Source organism: Monopterus albus, unplaced genomic scaffold (assembly GCF_001952655.1).
Source record: "Monopterus albus unplaced genomic scaffold, M_albus_1.0 scaffold12.1, whole genome shotgun sequence".
NCBI classification, from domain to species: domain Eukaryota; kingdom Metazoa; phylum Chordata; class Actinopteri; order Synbranchiformes; family Synbranchidae; genus Monopterus; species Monopterus albus.
Genome location: NW_018127892.1, coordinates 4,930,953 through 4,944,558, shown reverse-complemented (window position 1 = coordinate 4,944,558; position 13,606 = coordinate 4,930,953). Strand labels below are relative to the sequence as shown.

The 13,606-nt window shown below is 43.0% G+C and overlaps 1 protein-coding gene across 1 annotated transcript in view; it reads right to left on the bottom strand.

Annotated features, from left to right (window-relative positions):
* The window catches only part of LOC109954828 (rapamycin-insensitive companion of mTOR), a 17,942-nt gene extending 4,608 nt beyond the window's left edge, over window positions 1–13,334 (bottom strand). Inside the window, exons 1-31 of the mRNA XM_020590430.1 lie at window positions 13,210–13,334; window positions 13,037–13,084; window positions 11,403–11,500; window positions 9,327–9,391; window positions 8,891–9,022; window positions 8,631–8,694; window positions 7,708–7,834; window positions 7,413–7,582; window positions 6,991–7,058; window positions 6,479–6,546; window positions 6,282–6,364; window positions 5,807–5,894; window positions 5,488–5,578; window positions 5,314–5,380; window positions 4,990–5,070; window positions 4,749–4,849; window positions 4,430–4,595; window positions 3,859–3,960; window positions 3,727–3,773; window positions 3,490–3,625; window positions 3,186–3,385; window positions 2,904–3,030; window positions 2,510–2,674; window positions 2,197–2,273; window positions 2,011–2,089; window positions 1,761–1,870; window positions 1,588–1,675; window positions 1,361–1,453; window positions 1,144–1,250; window positions 491–720; window positions 8–306 (exon numbers count right to left, since the gene is read on the bottom strand). Of these exons, the coding sequence (XP_020446086.1) occupies window positions 8–306; window positions 491–720; window positions 1,144–1,250; window positions 1,361–1,453; window positions 1,588–1,675; window positions 1,761–1,870; window positions 2,011–2,089; window positions 2,197–2,273; window positions 2,510–2,674; window positions 2,904–3,030; window positions 3,186–3,385; window positions 3,490–3,625; window positions 3,727–3,773; window positions 3,859–3,960; window positions 4,430–4,595; window positions 4,749–4,849; window positions 4,990–5,070; window positions 5,314–5,380; window positions 5,488–5,578; window positions 5,807–5,894; window positions 6,282–6,364; window positions 6,479–6,546; window positions 6,991–7,058; window positions 7,413–7,582; window positions 7,708–7,834; window positions 8,631–8,694; window positions 8,891–9,022; window positions 9,327–9,391; window positions 11,403–11,500; window positions 13,037–13,084; window positions 13,210–13,258 (3,426 nt within the window). The 5' untranslated portion in view covers window positions 13,259–13,334. The remainder of the gene's footprint in view (window positions 1–7; window positions 307–490; window positions 721–1,143; window positions 1,251–1,360; window positions 1,454–1,587; window positions 1,676–1,760; window positions 1,871–2,010; window positions 2,090–2,196; window positions 2,274–2,509; window positions 2,675–2,903; window positions 3,031–3,185; window positions 3,386–3,489; window positions 3,626–3,726; window positions 3,774–3,858; window positions 3,961–4,429; window positions 4,596–4,748; window positions 4,850–4,989; window positions 5,071–5,313; window positions 5,381–5,487; window positions 5,579–5,806; window positions 5,895–6,281; window positions 6,365–6,478; window positions 6,547–6,990; window positions 7,059–7,412; window positions 7,583–7,707; window positions 7,835–8,630; window positions 8,695–8,890; window positions 9,023–9,326; window positions 9,392–11,402; window positions 11,501–13,036; window positions 13,085–13,209) is intronic.
* Between the last annotated feature and the right edge of the window lie 272 nt (window positions 13,335–13,606).

Below are 13,606 nucleotides of genomic sequence, written 5' to 3'. Positions count from 1 at the left end.
CAGAGATAAAGACGTCCCCCTGGTTTGGGCTGTAGACAGAGGGCTCTGTCACTGTCCTGTTCCGCCTCATACTCCCTGTATTGAGATCAGTAGGTGTGCGAGAGCCTGCTGGAGTCTTAGGGTCGCTGGTGGAGCGCAACTTCTTGCTGGGGAGGGACAGAGAGTTGAGGAAGCGAGTGCGAACAAAGCGAGTGGAGGCCAGGATTGTAAAGGGGCTGCGGTCCTTGACTGGCTTGGGGTGTAGATAGAAAGACTCGTCTGACTGGTCCAGAACGTCGCACTTGTCATCATCCAGGATGTACATGTCTAAAGCACAAAGAGTGAATTAAGAAAATACTGCAATAACATATAAGGACTAGTGCTTATCATAACTGCCACCACAAATACCTGATTACTGTGACAGTGCAGCTTCTTACATATAACTATCAGAGCTTCCCTGTACTCTACAAATGTTGGCAATAAAGCACAGACAAAATTAAGTGCTGCGTACTTGGCTGAGACTCGCTCTCACTGTTGTGGCGTGAGCTGGTAGATTCAGAGTTCAGACTGAGCGTGCTCGGCACTGAGGAGAGTTCAGAGGTCAGCTGCGTGTCGACCTCGTCAGGAGTAACAGGCCACAGCGTCCTGCGACTATGTCTCACTGCATCCCAACCATACTGCTTCAGCACTTCACAACCCTGCCTGGTCTTAGCGATCACACCCAGAACATAAACACTAGTCCTGTGGACAGAAGAGAGGAGTTAGTAACTTTGATAAATATACACTGCTGCTTGATTTGTTTTATTGGAGACATATTTCAGCTCAACACAGTGAAACAGACTACATTCATAATTCAGCAATAAACATCCTGCTTTGGCAGGAAATCTCACAAGGGTGAAATATAAATAAATTCTTGAGGCTGAACAAGCACACTAGTTCCCCCATGTCACTGTTGGGTTGGTGTTAAATTATTTCAAAATACTTGAAAAAAAATTGTGGCTATATTTTTAGCCATCCTTACCACCACTTTAAAATGCACAGGGGACATCAGATCTAGGAGAAGGTCTCTTTAAACCAATGTACTTCAGTGAATTTTTAAATGATAAGCCTTAGAAGTGAAATACCTCCATGTATAATTGTACAGGCGTGTGAATACAGGCTTACCCTCGTACTGACAGCACTTCACAGTGCTGAGCCAATGCGAGGATGTCAGGAATGGCATTCTCCTCCTGCAGGAGATTCAGACCCCAGTTTGAAGAGCCAATGTTGCCCTGCATGGAAACCAGCACGCACCATCAGAGCCATCTCATTGAATCTATTATTATATTTTCATAGTGTCAGGGTAAGTACTTGATATAAACTGATAGCAAGTGTTACTGACCAGTGCCCAGAGAGCAGCCTTCAGCTGTTTAATGCCCTCCCAGGTGTCCAGCATCGGGGAGCGAACCGTGTAGCTGAGGTCAGGAACCACGCTCTGAAGAAAACACACACACAAAAAAACAGACATTAGATAGGAAGGCTGATAAATCAAGACAAAACACTACTCTGCACAGTAATGAAAGTAGAAAATGAAAAGGATGAAACCAAAAAATGCCCTGAAGATTTTACCTGAGCTTCCAACAGGTGACAGCCTGTCTTATCATGGACCAACTGACCGTACAAGTGCACAGGAAGATAGACATTTGGTCTTTGTAACCTGGAAACATAACCAACGACAGCAGTCACAAACACTGTGGTGTATCCTGCCACTCGTCACGAGATGACACACTCCAGCTTCTCACCTTTGGTTGCTGCGTCTGACGTAGTTGTCTCCATCAACCGGTTTGCGGTAGGTTGTTAGTGCTTCGTTGAGCTGCTCCTCTATCAGGTCCACATACTTAAGGTTATATTCCTGCAATCCAAAAGACATTTAGGTCAGAGAGTAAAATTAAAACCTCTTCTAATTTGTGGTCTTATCATAATGTTAGTAGCCAATTAAATTTAAACAGATTGCACAGTTTATTTTGCTGCCTGCCAATGCTGTGATAATACCTTCTGCCATTTATCCAGCTGTTTGCTGACGTAACCCCTCTCATTGAGGTAGGAGAAGCCTTTAGGAATAGAGAGGAACCTGACCAGCAGAAAAACAGTGCTTTAGAGAAGGCATGTAATGTTTCTGGACTGCATAAAAGACTGAAAGCCGTGTCTTATAAGCAGTGCTGTCACGTTAGCACTCACCTGAGGAGCAGCAGAAGGCCTTTGTCTGCCAGGTGAGATAGAGCTGGTTTCAGTTGGATTAGAGCATGAAGGTTGGCCTGTGAAGCAGCACAACATAAGACAGACAGCAGGAACGCTGGCATAGAATACAACTAGTCACTCAATCGAACAGTCATTTCACACTTTAGTATTTCAACACTGCCTCTTTTCAAGTAAAAAAAAGTGTCACTTTTCTGCTCTGGCAAGTGAAGAACAAACCCTAACGTGACAAACAGCTCTTCAGTTCTACTGCACTGACAGTACTCTGAATGATGCGTGCATTCCCATCGGTCACCTTGTCCTCGCAGGCCTCATCCAGTATGTCCAGGGCCTCCATGGACACAGCCTTGTTGTGGTCATGAAGCTGTGTGACCAGCAGCTCCATGCCCCAGCTACTGAAGAATTCCACTCCTGCACGCAGCAGCACACGGAGGTGTTTGGTGGCATACAGCCTGCATGTCTGCTCAGTGAGAAACAGCATTGTGGGAGGAAGAGGGGGCATGGTTATTATAGCACATGTAGAGAGTCACTGGTTTGCAGCATATTCTTATATTCCTATTCTTCAATTGCAAAAATGGAACTACAGCTTCCAGAATTTAACTACTTGCAGTTTTGGGGACAAAGATAAATAGGACAGATGTGTTTTTATGTTTGCATGTCTATCTGTCTTGTTCTCATGGAAGTCTTACATCAGTAGCAGCAGTGAGAATCTTGGAGAGGATCACTCTGGCCAGACCGTCTCTGCTGTAGTCCAGTGTGGATACAGCAAGTTTCAGCACTGCATCCTGGTTCTTCACAGAGCACAGACTCAGCAGGCTACAAACATGGAAAATTAGTGTAGATGTTATAAAGAGCTGACCATCATCAAATGTGCCGTGCAACTGTTACATCAAATGAACAAGCACGCCCTTCTTACTTTCTATGGGCCTGGGAAAGCTCAGATAAGCTGTCAGATTTTTCTCTTCACTCACCACTGAAACAAGCCACATTTCTCCAGCAGTTTGACCCCCTGGGGGTGTGCAGAGAGCGTCCCCAGGAAGAGGAAGTAGTGTTGGCTAAGTGTGGTGAGCAGGCCGTTACTCTGCAGACAGCGCTCGGGCTTCAGCCCCGAGGACGAGGACAGCCATGACACCATGTCCCTCACCAGGTCCTCCAGATATCCCTGGCCATCCTGGTGACAAGGGCAAGAGAGAGAGCGAGGTTCAACAAGCTCGAAAATGCCAACAAGTGAAACAGGAACATGTGTGTTTGTGTGTTCATGCATGTTTTTCTAACCTCATCCGAATCCATGAGGAACTCAACAAACTGACATCCAACCACAGTGAGTTGTCTGGCCTTTACGTGATCCAGCGCCAGCCCCGCGTACAATTTACTACTGGGCTTAAAAAAGTACAGCAGCCTTCGCACAAACCTGCATCACACAGAAAACAAAGTATTTAAAACAACATAAGAAAAGCACACAACGCTAATTAAAATGTTGCAGTGGGATTTGGTGATATGAAGGGGCCTTACTTGTGCATCTGTTCATCTTTGTTGTTCCTGAGATTTACATTTGGCCACTGGGAAAGAAGAACACCAGTTAAACATTAGTGAGGGGGAAAAAAAAGTCTCTGCTACTTGAGTGCCACATGGAAACAGCCTGACCTTGAGGATGGTGGTGATGAGCAACCAGTTCCACTCCAGGTTCTGCTTGTGGTTGAGAATGAGACTGTCTCTCAGATTCATCATCAGCGCTTCTTCTGTGTCCTGAACACAAAACACAAAAATAAACAAATTTAACAGTGTAAACAAATAAGAATGTAAAGATTTAAAGCTTCTTAGGTGTTTTGCACAGACTAGCACAAACACTGAAAGCCTACATTTTTCAAAGGAGACTTCTGATAACCTCAAAGCTACTTCATTCACAGGCTGTGTTTGGTGCATTTAACACATGGAGAAATGACAACATGAGATGTTATGGTTTAAGAAGCATTTTTACTACATAAACTGACATCGTCCCAACTTTACAAAATTGAGGTTACTATTGGATGAAAATACTATAACATGTAAAAAGGATGATTTTGAAGGTGATTTGTGCTAAAGATAAAAAAGAAGGCCCCCGCCCTTTGTGCTGAACATACAAAAAAGAAAAGAAAGAAAAGTGTATTCCTCTAAACTGCCTTACTATATAAACTTAAGTCAAAATCTGGAATCTGAAAGGCATGCTGATGTTTACCTTAATGACATAGATGTCCCTCTGAGCACGCGAGTGTGACTCTCTGCGGTTATGTGACGACACAGACTTGCGGATGATGTGGTCTAGGTACAGACTATGTGGTTTCAAACCTTTCTTCTTCTTCTCGTGAAAACGCTTCAGATTGTTGACTGCTGCACTTGCTCGTCTGGAACATACATAACATGGGTGGATGTTTGGTTTGTAAATTTTAACACGTGTTTACAATATGTCATGTTTGTAATCCATTTTTGGAAGTGTCACAGAAGAAAACAGATGTATGTGTGTGTGTGTGTGTGTGTGTGTGTGTGTGTGTGCTCACAGCCGTTTCTCCTGGGGGATGTCAAATGAAGCAGCCATGTTGATGAGGGTGGGGAGGCAGTGCAGGTGGTGACTGTGGGAATGAGGAAGGATGGTGTTTGCCTAAACAAGAGGGGTGGGTGGAGGAAAGAGCAAAGATGCATTGAGAATTAAAGTCCAGTGCACAGCTTCTCAAAATACACAAATCTTCCATGGCTTACTCTTTTTGCAGTGACACACAAGCATAAACATATTTATATTACCATGTGTAGAAGCTCTCCCAACAGGATGGTGGCTCTGACAGCAAGCTGATCCTCACTACTTGTCACAACTTCAACAAGACCCTACAGTGACAAGAGTCAGAAAGAGAAAGTTTAATAGCAACATTCACACCATAAACAGATGTGCAGTAATGCAACACAAATGTGTAATGTCAAACTGAAACAGAAATCAGAGAGGCCATGATGACTGAAATTCATTAACACTATAAAAGCTAAATATTTCTTGCCATACTAGTTGAGTAGTGTCAGTTGTAACACAAACCAGCCCTTAAATGGTTAAAATACATAAACTGTGTATTAGCTCACCTCTAACAGGCCACTGGTGATAAAGGCAGACAGGACAAATGCCAAGTAGTTGTCCATTAGATCAGGCCTAATGAGGCAAACAGAAAAAAAATGATTTTGTGGCTCATGTACTCACTGAACTGACAGCAAATTCTGTAAGCTTCTTTCACTGCTACTCTTTCATACATCTCTCACCTAGAGCGGGCCCGATGGGGCAGAATGACTTTGGCCTCAGCAGCAACAAACCCATCAGACAGTCTCCAGCTGTCCTGAAACCTGGTGGGGTCTGAAGTAATAACAAGCAAAGATTAGCTCATACGGTGTCTGTGTGTGCGATTTTACTAAAAGACGTTTGAATGTGCTTTTTCTCATGACCACAAAAAGGCCAAGCAGCCAAAGTACAATAAAATATTACATACTGCATGCAATAACACCAAAGTCCCATCTTATAAAATACACAGCAAAAGTATTAGAAAAAAATATTTTAAAAAAGACACAATAGATGTTCACTCACCAACACTCTGAAGGGCTTCCATGAAGTCTTGAGTTGCAATGGGCACAGGGAGCCTGAATATCTCATATAACACCTCCAACAAGCCTTTCTGCAGAGCAAATTACATTTAAGCAATCAGACACCAGCATGTTTGATATGGCAGAGGTCCATTAAACTGCACTGGAGAGAGCACTTCCAATATCCCAATCTTAATGCTGTTCAACACAATGCTCTAAAACCCTTTGTTTCACTCTGAACTCAAAGGAACCAAGCATATCTCACTCTGTGCTCCACCCAGACACAAGTGAAAGGCTGTTTGGTGCATTTAATTTCTGTTTACCTTGAAGTTCTCCATTTAACTACAGCAACACTAAAATGATGGGACAAAAACCTCACAGGTAAGATTCAATCAAACAAAAGACAAACTACCTTTATTTCTACACACTTCCTTATTCTCGCTGACTTTTTTTTGGCATGCAGCTGTTTTAATACTCACCCTAACTTCCATATTTGGTATGCTAAGCAAGCCAATTAAAGATTGGATTCCAGAGTTTCCAGCCTTGCATAGGTTGATAATCCCTGAGTAAAAGAAGGAGACAAAAGGAAACATTTCACTCATGAAGCCTTCATCAGAAAAACACATCTATTCCCATACTTAAAGAACTACATTTATCACTACACCTAAGCCCTTACCAGACCAGGAGCGGAAGGCTGCCACGATGGCCATTCTACTAGACAAGAAACGGGCCTCTCTGTCCTCCCTGTGAACATGAAAACACAAGCATAAAAAGGATATTATGTTCAATACACTACATAATTATGATCTTTGTGAGGCACTTTTCATAGAGCAATAAAAAGCACTGGACAATAGATCAAACTACACAAATGGAAAACACTGAAGGAAGTCAAGGAGAACCAATGAGAGATCTTGTTATATAAAAGCAAATCTTTCAGAATGAGTTAAAGCATTAGTGTGATTCAGCCTGCTTCACATCCACGTGCGTCATTGAGGAGTGAAGCAGTCCTGATAACAAAGGGCATGTCACAAAAAAAAAAACACTGTACAAACCCTAAACTTTCTCAAGGCATGCCGTTACAAATATGGGAACAGAGCAAACAATAAACAGAGGGAAATGCCAGAACACTATCTTTTTGTTTCTACTGTAACAGTGACACTCTTCATACACCTCCCAACACACACTCACTTGAGTTGCCCTTCAGCCGTGTCTGCATTGTGACGGTAGTGAAAATCTGTGAAAGGAGCGAGGATTTGCTGGAGGACAGAAACAAAAGATGGATAAGAAGAGAAGATAACAGACTTTTACTTCTCTTTATTAGCTCCTGAAAATGTAATGGAAGCAGTGTTCCCAAATCTGGTAGGAAAAATTAACCTGCTAAAGATATCACATGATGGATCCATGTCAATATTATGACTGTTATGATAGGATGCTTCTGTCCCATTTACAAACAATGAGGCTTTAGAGAAATGTAACTGATTACTGAAGACCCTACAGCTCCTCATCAAGACTGGAATAACTCCCAGAACACTGGCTTATTTCTAAACAGCAGCTTTCTCTGAATCAATATCTGTGTGTGTGTGTGTGTGTGTGTGTGTGTGTGTGTGTACCTCCAGTTCGACATCAACACGCACATACTGACGGGTACGTGGGTGGTTGAGTAGATGGAGGATGGTGGTGATCAGTGCTTCGTTGATACGACTTAGCTGACAGTCAATCACACTCTTCAGAATAGTGCTGAGGCCTCCGCGTTTGGCTACCACCTCTGGGTTCTTCAGGGCTGCACGAACAACAAGGAAAGCAACAAAGAAATGTTTATTCCTTCATAACCAATTAGGTATTTTACAAGGTTCCTCTGTGCACTAGCATAGCCATTCCTGACAGCTCCTGAAAAAGGCCAGTTACCTAGCTCACACACGATGGCGATGGCTGCACGGACCATGCGGTCTCTCTCCTGCAGTCCATCAGTGCCCACAGCAATCAGAGAGTTCGCAACAGAGGTGGGGAATAGCATCGCATTGACAGTGATAATCTGCAGGGATGGAGAGAAGAGAAGCGTAAGTCTGAACATCCATCCATCCATTATATATACACACCGCTTGTTCCTGAATAGGATTGTGGGGGGCTGGAGCCATTCCCAGCTGACATTGGGTGAGAGGTGGGGAACAACCTGGACAGGTCGCTAGTCTATAACAGGGCTGTAGACAAACCACCACACACACTCACTCCTAAGGACAATTTAGAGTCGCCAATCAACCTAAGCTGCATGTCTTTGAACTGTGGGAGAAAGCTGGAGCACGTGGATAGAACCCACGCAGGCACAGGGAGAACATGCAGACTCCACACAGAAAGGCCCTGGGTTGGCCAGGGTTCAAAACCAGAATTTAAGTCTGAACAAACAGAGGTTTAAAAAAAAATTTAAAAAGCATTTTCTTTTCGGGACACTTCTAAAGACGCAAATTTTAAACAGCAAAAATAGGACCTGAATCTGTTCTGAAGGTCCCATAACTCAGAACGCACAGTATAAGTGATAAAGAGGTAATTATTTATGATAAGAGGCTGGGCTATTTGTCATGACATGAACACGAGGATTATGTATGGCTGTGTGAAGACAGTTTACAGTAAACTACAGAGCTATAAATAACCTCGCCTTCAGACCCATGCAAACCACCCACACACTGACACTGCTGCTAACCTAATGATCTGTCCAGTGGTGCTAAGACTGAGCAGTGAGGGCAGAGGGCAAATTCCATGCATGACTTGACAGTGAGGCTACTAGTTAATGAATGCAGAGGAACACAAATGTGAAAAAATGCATGTTATCTTACCTTTCGGACCAGTCTTAAAGCCTGAGTCCTCTCCCCCTCGTTGCTCTGCTGGATGTCAATGCATCTAAAACAACACAAAGGCATAATCAGTCATGTCCTTGTCTGTTTACCACAGTCTGCCAGTAAGAGAAAAATAAATGTGTCAACAGGAGAAGACTAAATATGGCTGCAGCAGATAACACATTTCCCAGTGACCAAAACATGAAAAGCCAGGCAGACAGCAGTTACCACCTGACAGGTGGAATAAAGCGGGGTCTCACCTGGCTATCAGATAGTCCACCTGTAGTCTTAGGACCTTCTGCAGCACGTTGGTGTCCCTAATGAGGTAACGGAGCGCCCGCAACCCTGCAGCACGCACCTCCTTAGCCTCATTGAGTAGAGCTAGTCGCAGACTAGGGGTTAAAAATCAAACACACAGTTGAATCCAAATGGACATAACATAAGATCTACAGTGACTCCACAAACTATTGTTATTTCCTGAACTCTTTCATAAGAATGATGATTCCTGGTTTCTGCTGCTTTTCAATTAAAAACTCAATATCCAGATCAAAACATCTCAACTGAGTGTCTGACTCACAAACAAACAGTTTCACTTGGCTGCACAAATAACAATCAAAGAATTGGAGAAGGAGCCAATGTCAATAAAAAAAATACACTGTGCACTGTCAGTATCTACTGGTTGCTGACGACACTTACCAAATGATGATCTCTTCATGTGTAAACCCAAAGTTTTCCTCACGGTGACCAATGCTGCAGAGTAGCTATAACACAGAAAGAGAACAAAAAATAAATCATCTCATACTTACCAGGACTGCATTATTAGCACAGGCATTATGGCAGTACTAAGGCAAAACAACTGCAAAATGGCACCATCCTCCACCAGAGAAGCTCACTGTTTAAAAGTGTTTGAGTCAAAGAGGCACCAAACTAACTGACCATCCAACAGCACACCACTTTCCTGCAGGGTGCTGCAGGAGCCATGCACATATATTTATTGTTTTTTCCTCTTGTCTGTTACAAACTTTCTTGTTTGGAGCAGGTGAACGGTGAATGTATAATGTTATACATTCACCAGTGGTAAGTGGGGGTTATTATTACAAAAGCATGGGGCCAATACCTTCACATGTCCAGTAGTGGGTGTCAACTTGTGTCACCTCTACCATTTCTTTATGAGTGCATGCATTTGTATGAATATATGTACTGGATATATGAAAACAGAAGAAAAACGTATGCAAAAGGTTGAATAATGTAGTCCTACTCTTCTACTGTACCTACAGCCTGACTATAAGGCTACTTTTAGCAGTCCCGCCACCATCATTAACACACACAGCTGGTGTATACAAAACTGAATTTTTATGTACACAAAAGCAGTTCACTATAAAATCAATAAGTCTTCAACGACGGTCCATGTCAACTGGCAGGCCAAGGCTACCGGCAGTCTAAAAACCCAAAGCAATGAGTTACTTGGCCAAAGTATGCTGCCATTTTAGAGCTGTCACCCTTATTAGAGGCACCCTAGTGCTACTCCACCACAGTAGCTCAGTTTACCCATGCCTATCTGCAGAACAGAAGAAGAGACTGAGCAGGATGGGTTGGATGAACACAGCCATGGAGAGTAAGGGGTTGTTTTAAATCAGCTGTGATGTCAGAGCCCAAACAGGCAGAAGGAGGGGAGAGAGGAGATGGGGAAAGGGCATGTGACATTCTCCGGGGGGATTAGGTCACCCTCCTGGAACCCTTATAAGGAATCAGAGGCATTGTGCTCTAACAGACATGTGCGCGCGCGCGCGCACACACACACACACACACACACACACACACACACACGTCATGGCTTTTACCCACTGTCAGTTGTAAACAAGAGAGTTAGGTGTACAGATTAAAGACGCAACTCAGCCTTCAGCCTGCTACAGTACCAGTTGCACTGTATACTAAATGCCAGCACGCATTGTCTGCACAACCACTGACAATCGGTTAAAATATGTCCATGACACACAGTCAGAAGTTGTTTAAGAGAGCAGGTCGATCAGAGTGGGAATAAGTGCCCAGAGCTGGTGAAATGCAGAGTTGTGTAAATTGCTTCAGCATTTCTCAGTGAGGTGATAGTGGCCAAAAAAAAAAAGAAACTGCAAGTTCTTTCCCCTCGTTCTTGGCTTTCAGTTTTGCCAGTCATTTATTCATTTTCTACACACTGTTATTTCTGTTCTAAATAACAGGAAGGCTCAAAACTATGCCAGTACGTCTTGGGTGGAAGGTAGAAAAACACCCTGTAGCGGTCAGTGACACAGGCCATGTCCACACTAAGAAAAACAATCAGATCTACAAACACTGTTGTTGTGATTCATAAGAACAATAACCAGACAATAAAAATCTCAAGTTTCAAAGTCAGAGAGCTGCTCTTGATACGCAGGTCAGAGACCTTTCCCATCCCTACAGCTCCTGTTACGTTCACTGTCAGCATCACAATGACAGGTACAGCAAGGCTTGCTGTCAGCAACACCAAGAGGTACGGATCAAGGAGAGTTCAGCGGTGACATGACAGAGGAAGGGGAGCATGGCCAGTCAGTTTTACAGGTATCTTAACAGTGAGTTCCCTTTTTGAAAAGCTGCATGTTTGTTTGTATCTGTGGCTTTAACAGGATTTCATGTTGGTTTCTGGGAGATAACCACCTCACAACTTTATCATTTTCACTACTTTTCGATCTTTTCAACACAGCCCCAAACAATAAAAACACAGGGATAAATGCATCACAACTTGACAACAGTCATTACCTTTATGAAATTGTTCAGATGGCCCAGTTTTCGCATGTTACTGACCCCGTGCGGTTTGGCCACATTTTGAAGTATTTCACGGAAGTTTTCTGATGGTTCTACAGGGAAACAAAAAGGGAAATACAATGTAACTAAGACAGCCATTAAGGTATATTGCCATAATATAAGTCTCTGAACCGTGGTGGTATGTTGCAGGAAGGAAGTTGGTTTAGCTGGTCAAACTAATTTGGTGTATACAGTCAAAACAGGGTCTAGACAGTAAAAGCAAGACTTAAGCAGAGAAGTGTTTATTGTTTTCTGTTCCTTTCAACTGCAATGTGCTTATTACAATGCTAGGCACTTGTGAAAAAAGGCTAATTGTTTTTAAAACAGAGTTTCCAATTCAGCATTACCACAAAATGATAAATGCTACAGAGACAAAAAAGTACATCTGCTCAATACATTATGTACAATATTGTCAAATAATAATATCAGTCAAAACAATAACTTAAACACATGAATAGACACTTAAGAGCTTGAAAATGCTGGACTGTTGCCGAGTGCTTTGCAAGGACTGACTTTATTCCACCTAAATGAATACAAAATGTACAAATGTTTTTTCTTATAAGAGAAAAATACCATATAAAACTGTTAGCACTCTCATGTTACAACAAGGCACTGTAGTTATACTAGTATTGCAGAGCTGCACAGATCTATTAGGTACAGCCAAAGGCCCATTAATTAACAGGGCAATGATGGGAATCTGTAAATACAATAGTCACAGTAATCATAACTTTTGCGCTTGATGATCTGTAACTCCTTGGCACAGACATGGTTTAGTCTTCAGTTTTATGTACTAATCTCTGATGACAAACCACTATAATGTTATGAAACACACACCCTGAGGTTGATCAATATCATACACACGGGTATATTCTGCAAATCCACGATGAAACAGCTGACAGATAACATTAGGTGTCCCCCATCCCTGATTTAGGGGCCTCTAACCACCTCAACAGGACTAAAATACAGTTGGCTACATATGCCGCACCCATTTGGCATTTCAGATACAAAATAAAATTGATTTGCACGGCTGCAATAAAGCCAGCGGGTGCTTGTGTCCCAAAGACAGGTACAGAGCTCCATGAAAACAAACTGGTATGCAGAGTTGCTGTCGAATGAGTAAATATATCTAGCCTGTGCAGCTGTGTGCCAGTGTGGCACTAGTCAAGCCACTCTGCGCATTCTGTGCTGTCTAAATGCTAATCAGCTAACAGCCTTGAAACACGATGTCTCCTACAGTCAGCAATGACCAATGCATGACTGTAGCACTTATGACTGGTTGGCCAAATAACAGGCTTGCCCACTCACACAAATCAAAACAAGAAAGCGTCGACATGGCTCGTTAGCTGTGGCAGCTAGCTAACGCTAACTCAGCTAGTTAGTTAGCTAGCTACCGCCTGTTATTATGATATCGCTAGCAATGTTTTTGACAAAACAGCAAGGAGAAACTGACGAAATGACAAGAGCAATGACAGGACAAACGCACCAGCTAACTTGATTTTCCTTTCATAGGGCTAGTGTTTGCAAAAATGCTCCTCATCCATTTTGAACAATAATCACTTTCAGGGTGATGTGATGAAGCCCCTGCTTACCTCTGGTCAGATCCAGCGGTACATTCTCTTCCCCGCTGTCATTCCGACCTGTCAAAAACACATACCGCGGACATGAGAAAGGATCACGCCAAGGTCATCACTTGCATGAGAAAATCTATTTTTGCAGTATCCCACTAATACAGATAGCATAGAATCGCGTTTTCCACCCTTACCCCGCATCCGAAGACTCCGAATAGGACGGCCGCGGAAGCTGGCCGCCATGTTTCCAGGAACATACACAACACCGGAAACTTCGCGACCTCTCGCGAGAAAACGCACAACGGGGGTTGTCACGACAAAGCTGCAGCAGACCTCCGACAGACCCGAGATCAGATGATTCCTCCTTAATCCCTCAGTAATCCCATCAGGGATCAAACAAATTCTGACCTGGCGACTGTACAACTGTCTATTAAGAGGGGGCAATTGAACGACTCGATATTGGGAAGTTCTCATAATAAATACAGGCTAACTTATCATTTAAAATAAAACGTCACCGCACTCGATTATTACTGTATATATCTTTATTGCTGATTAAGAAAGTCAGAGTAATCATTCATAATCACCAATGAA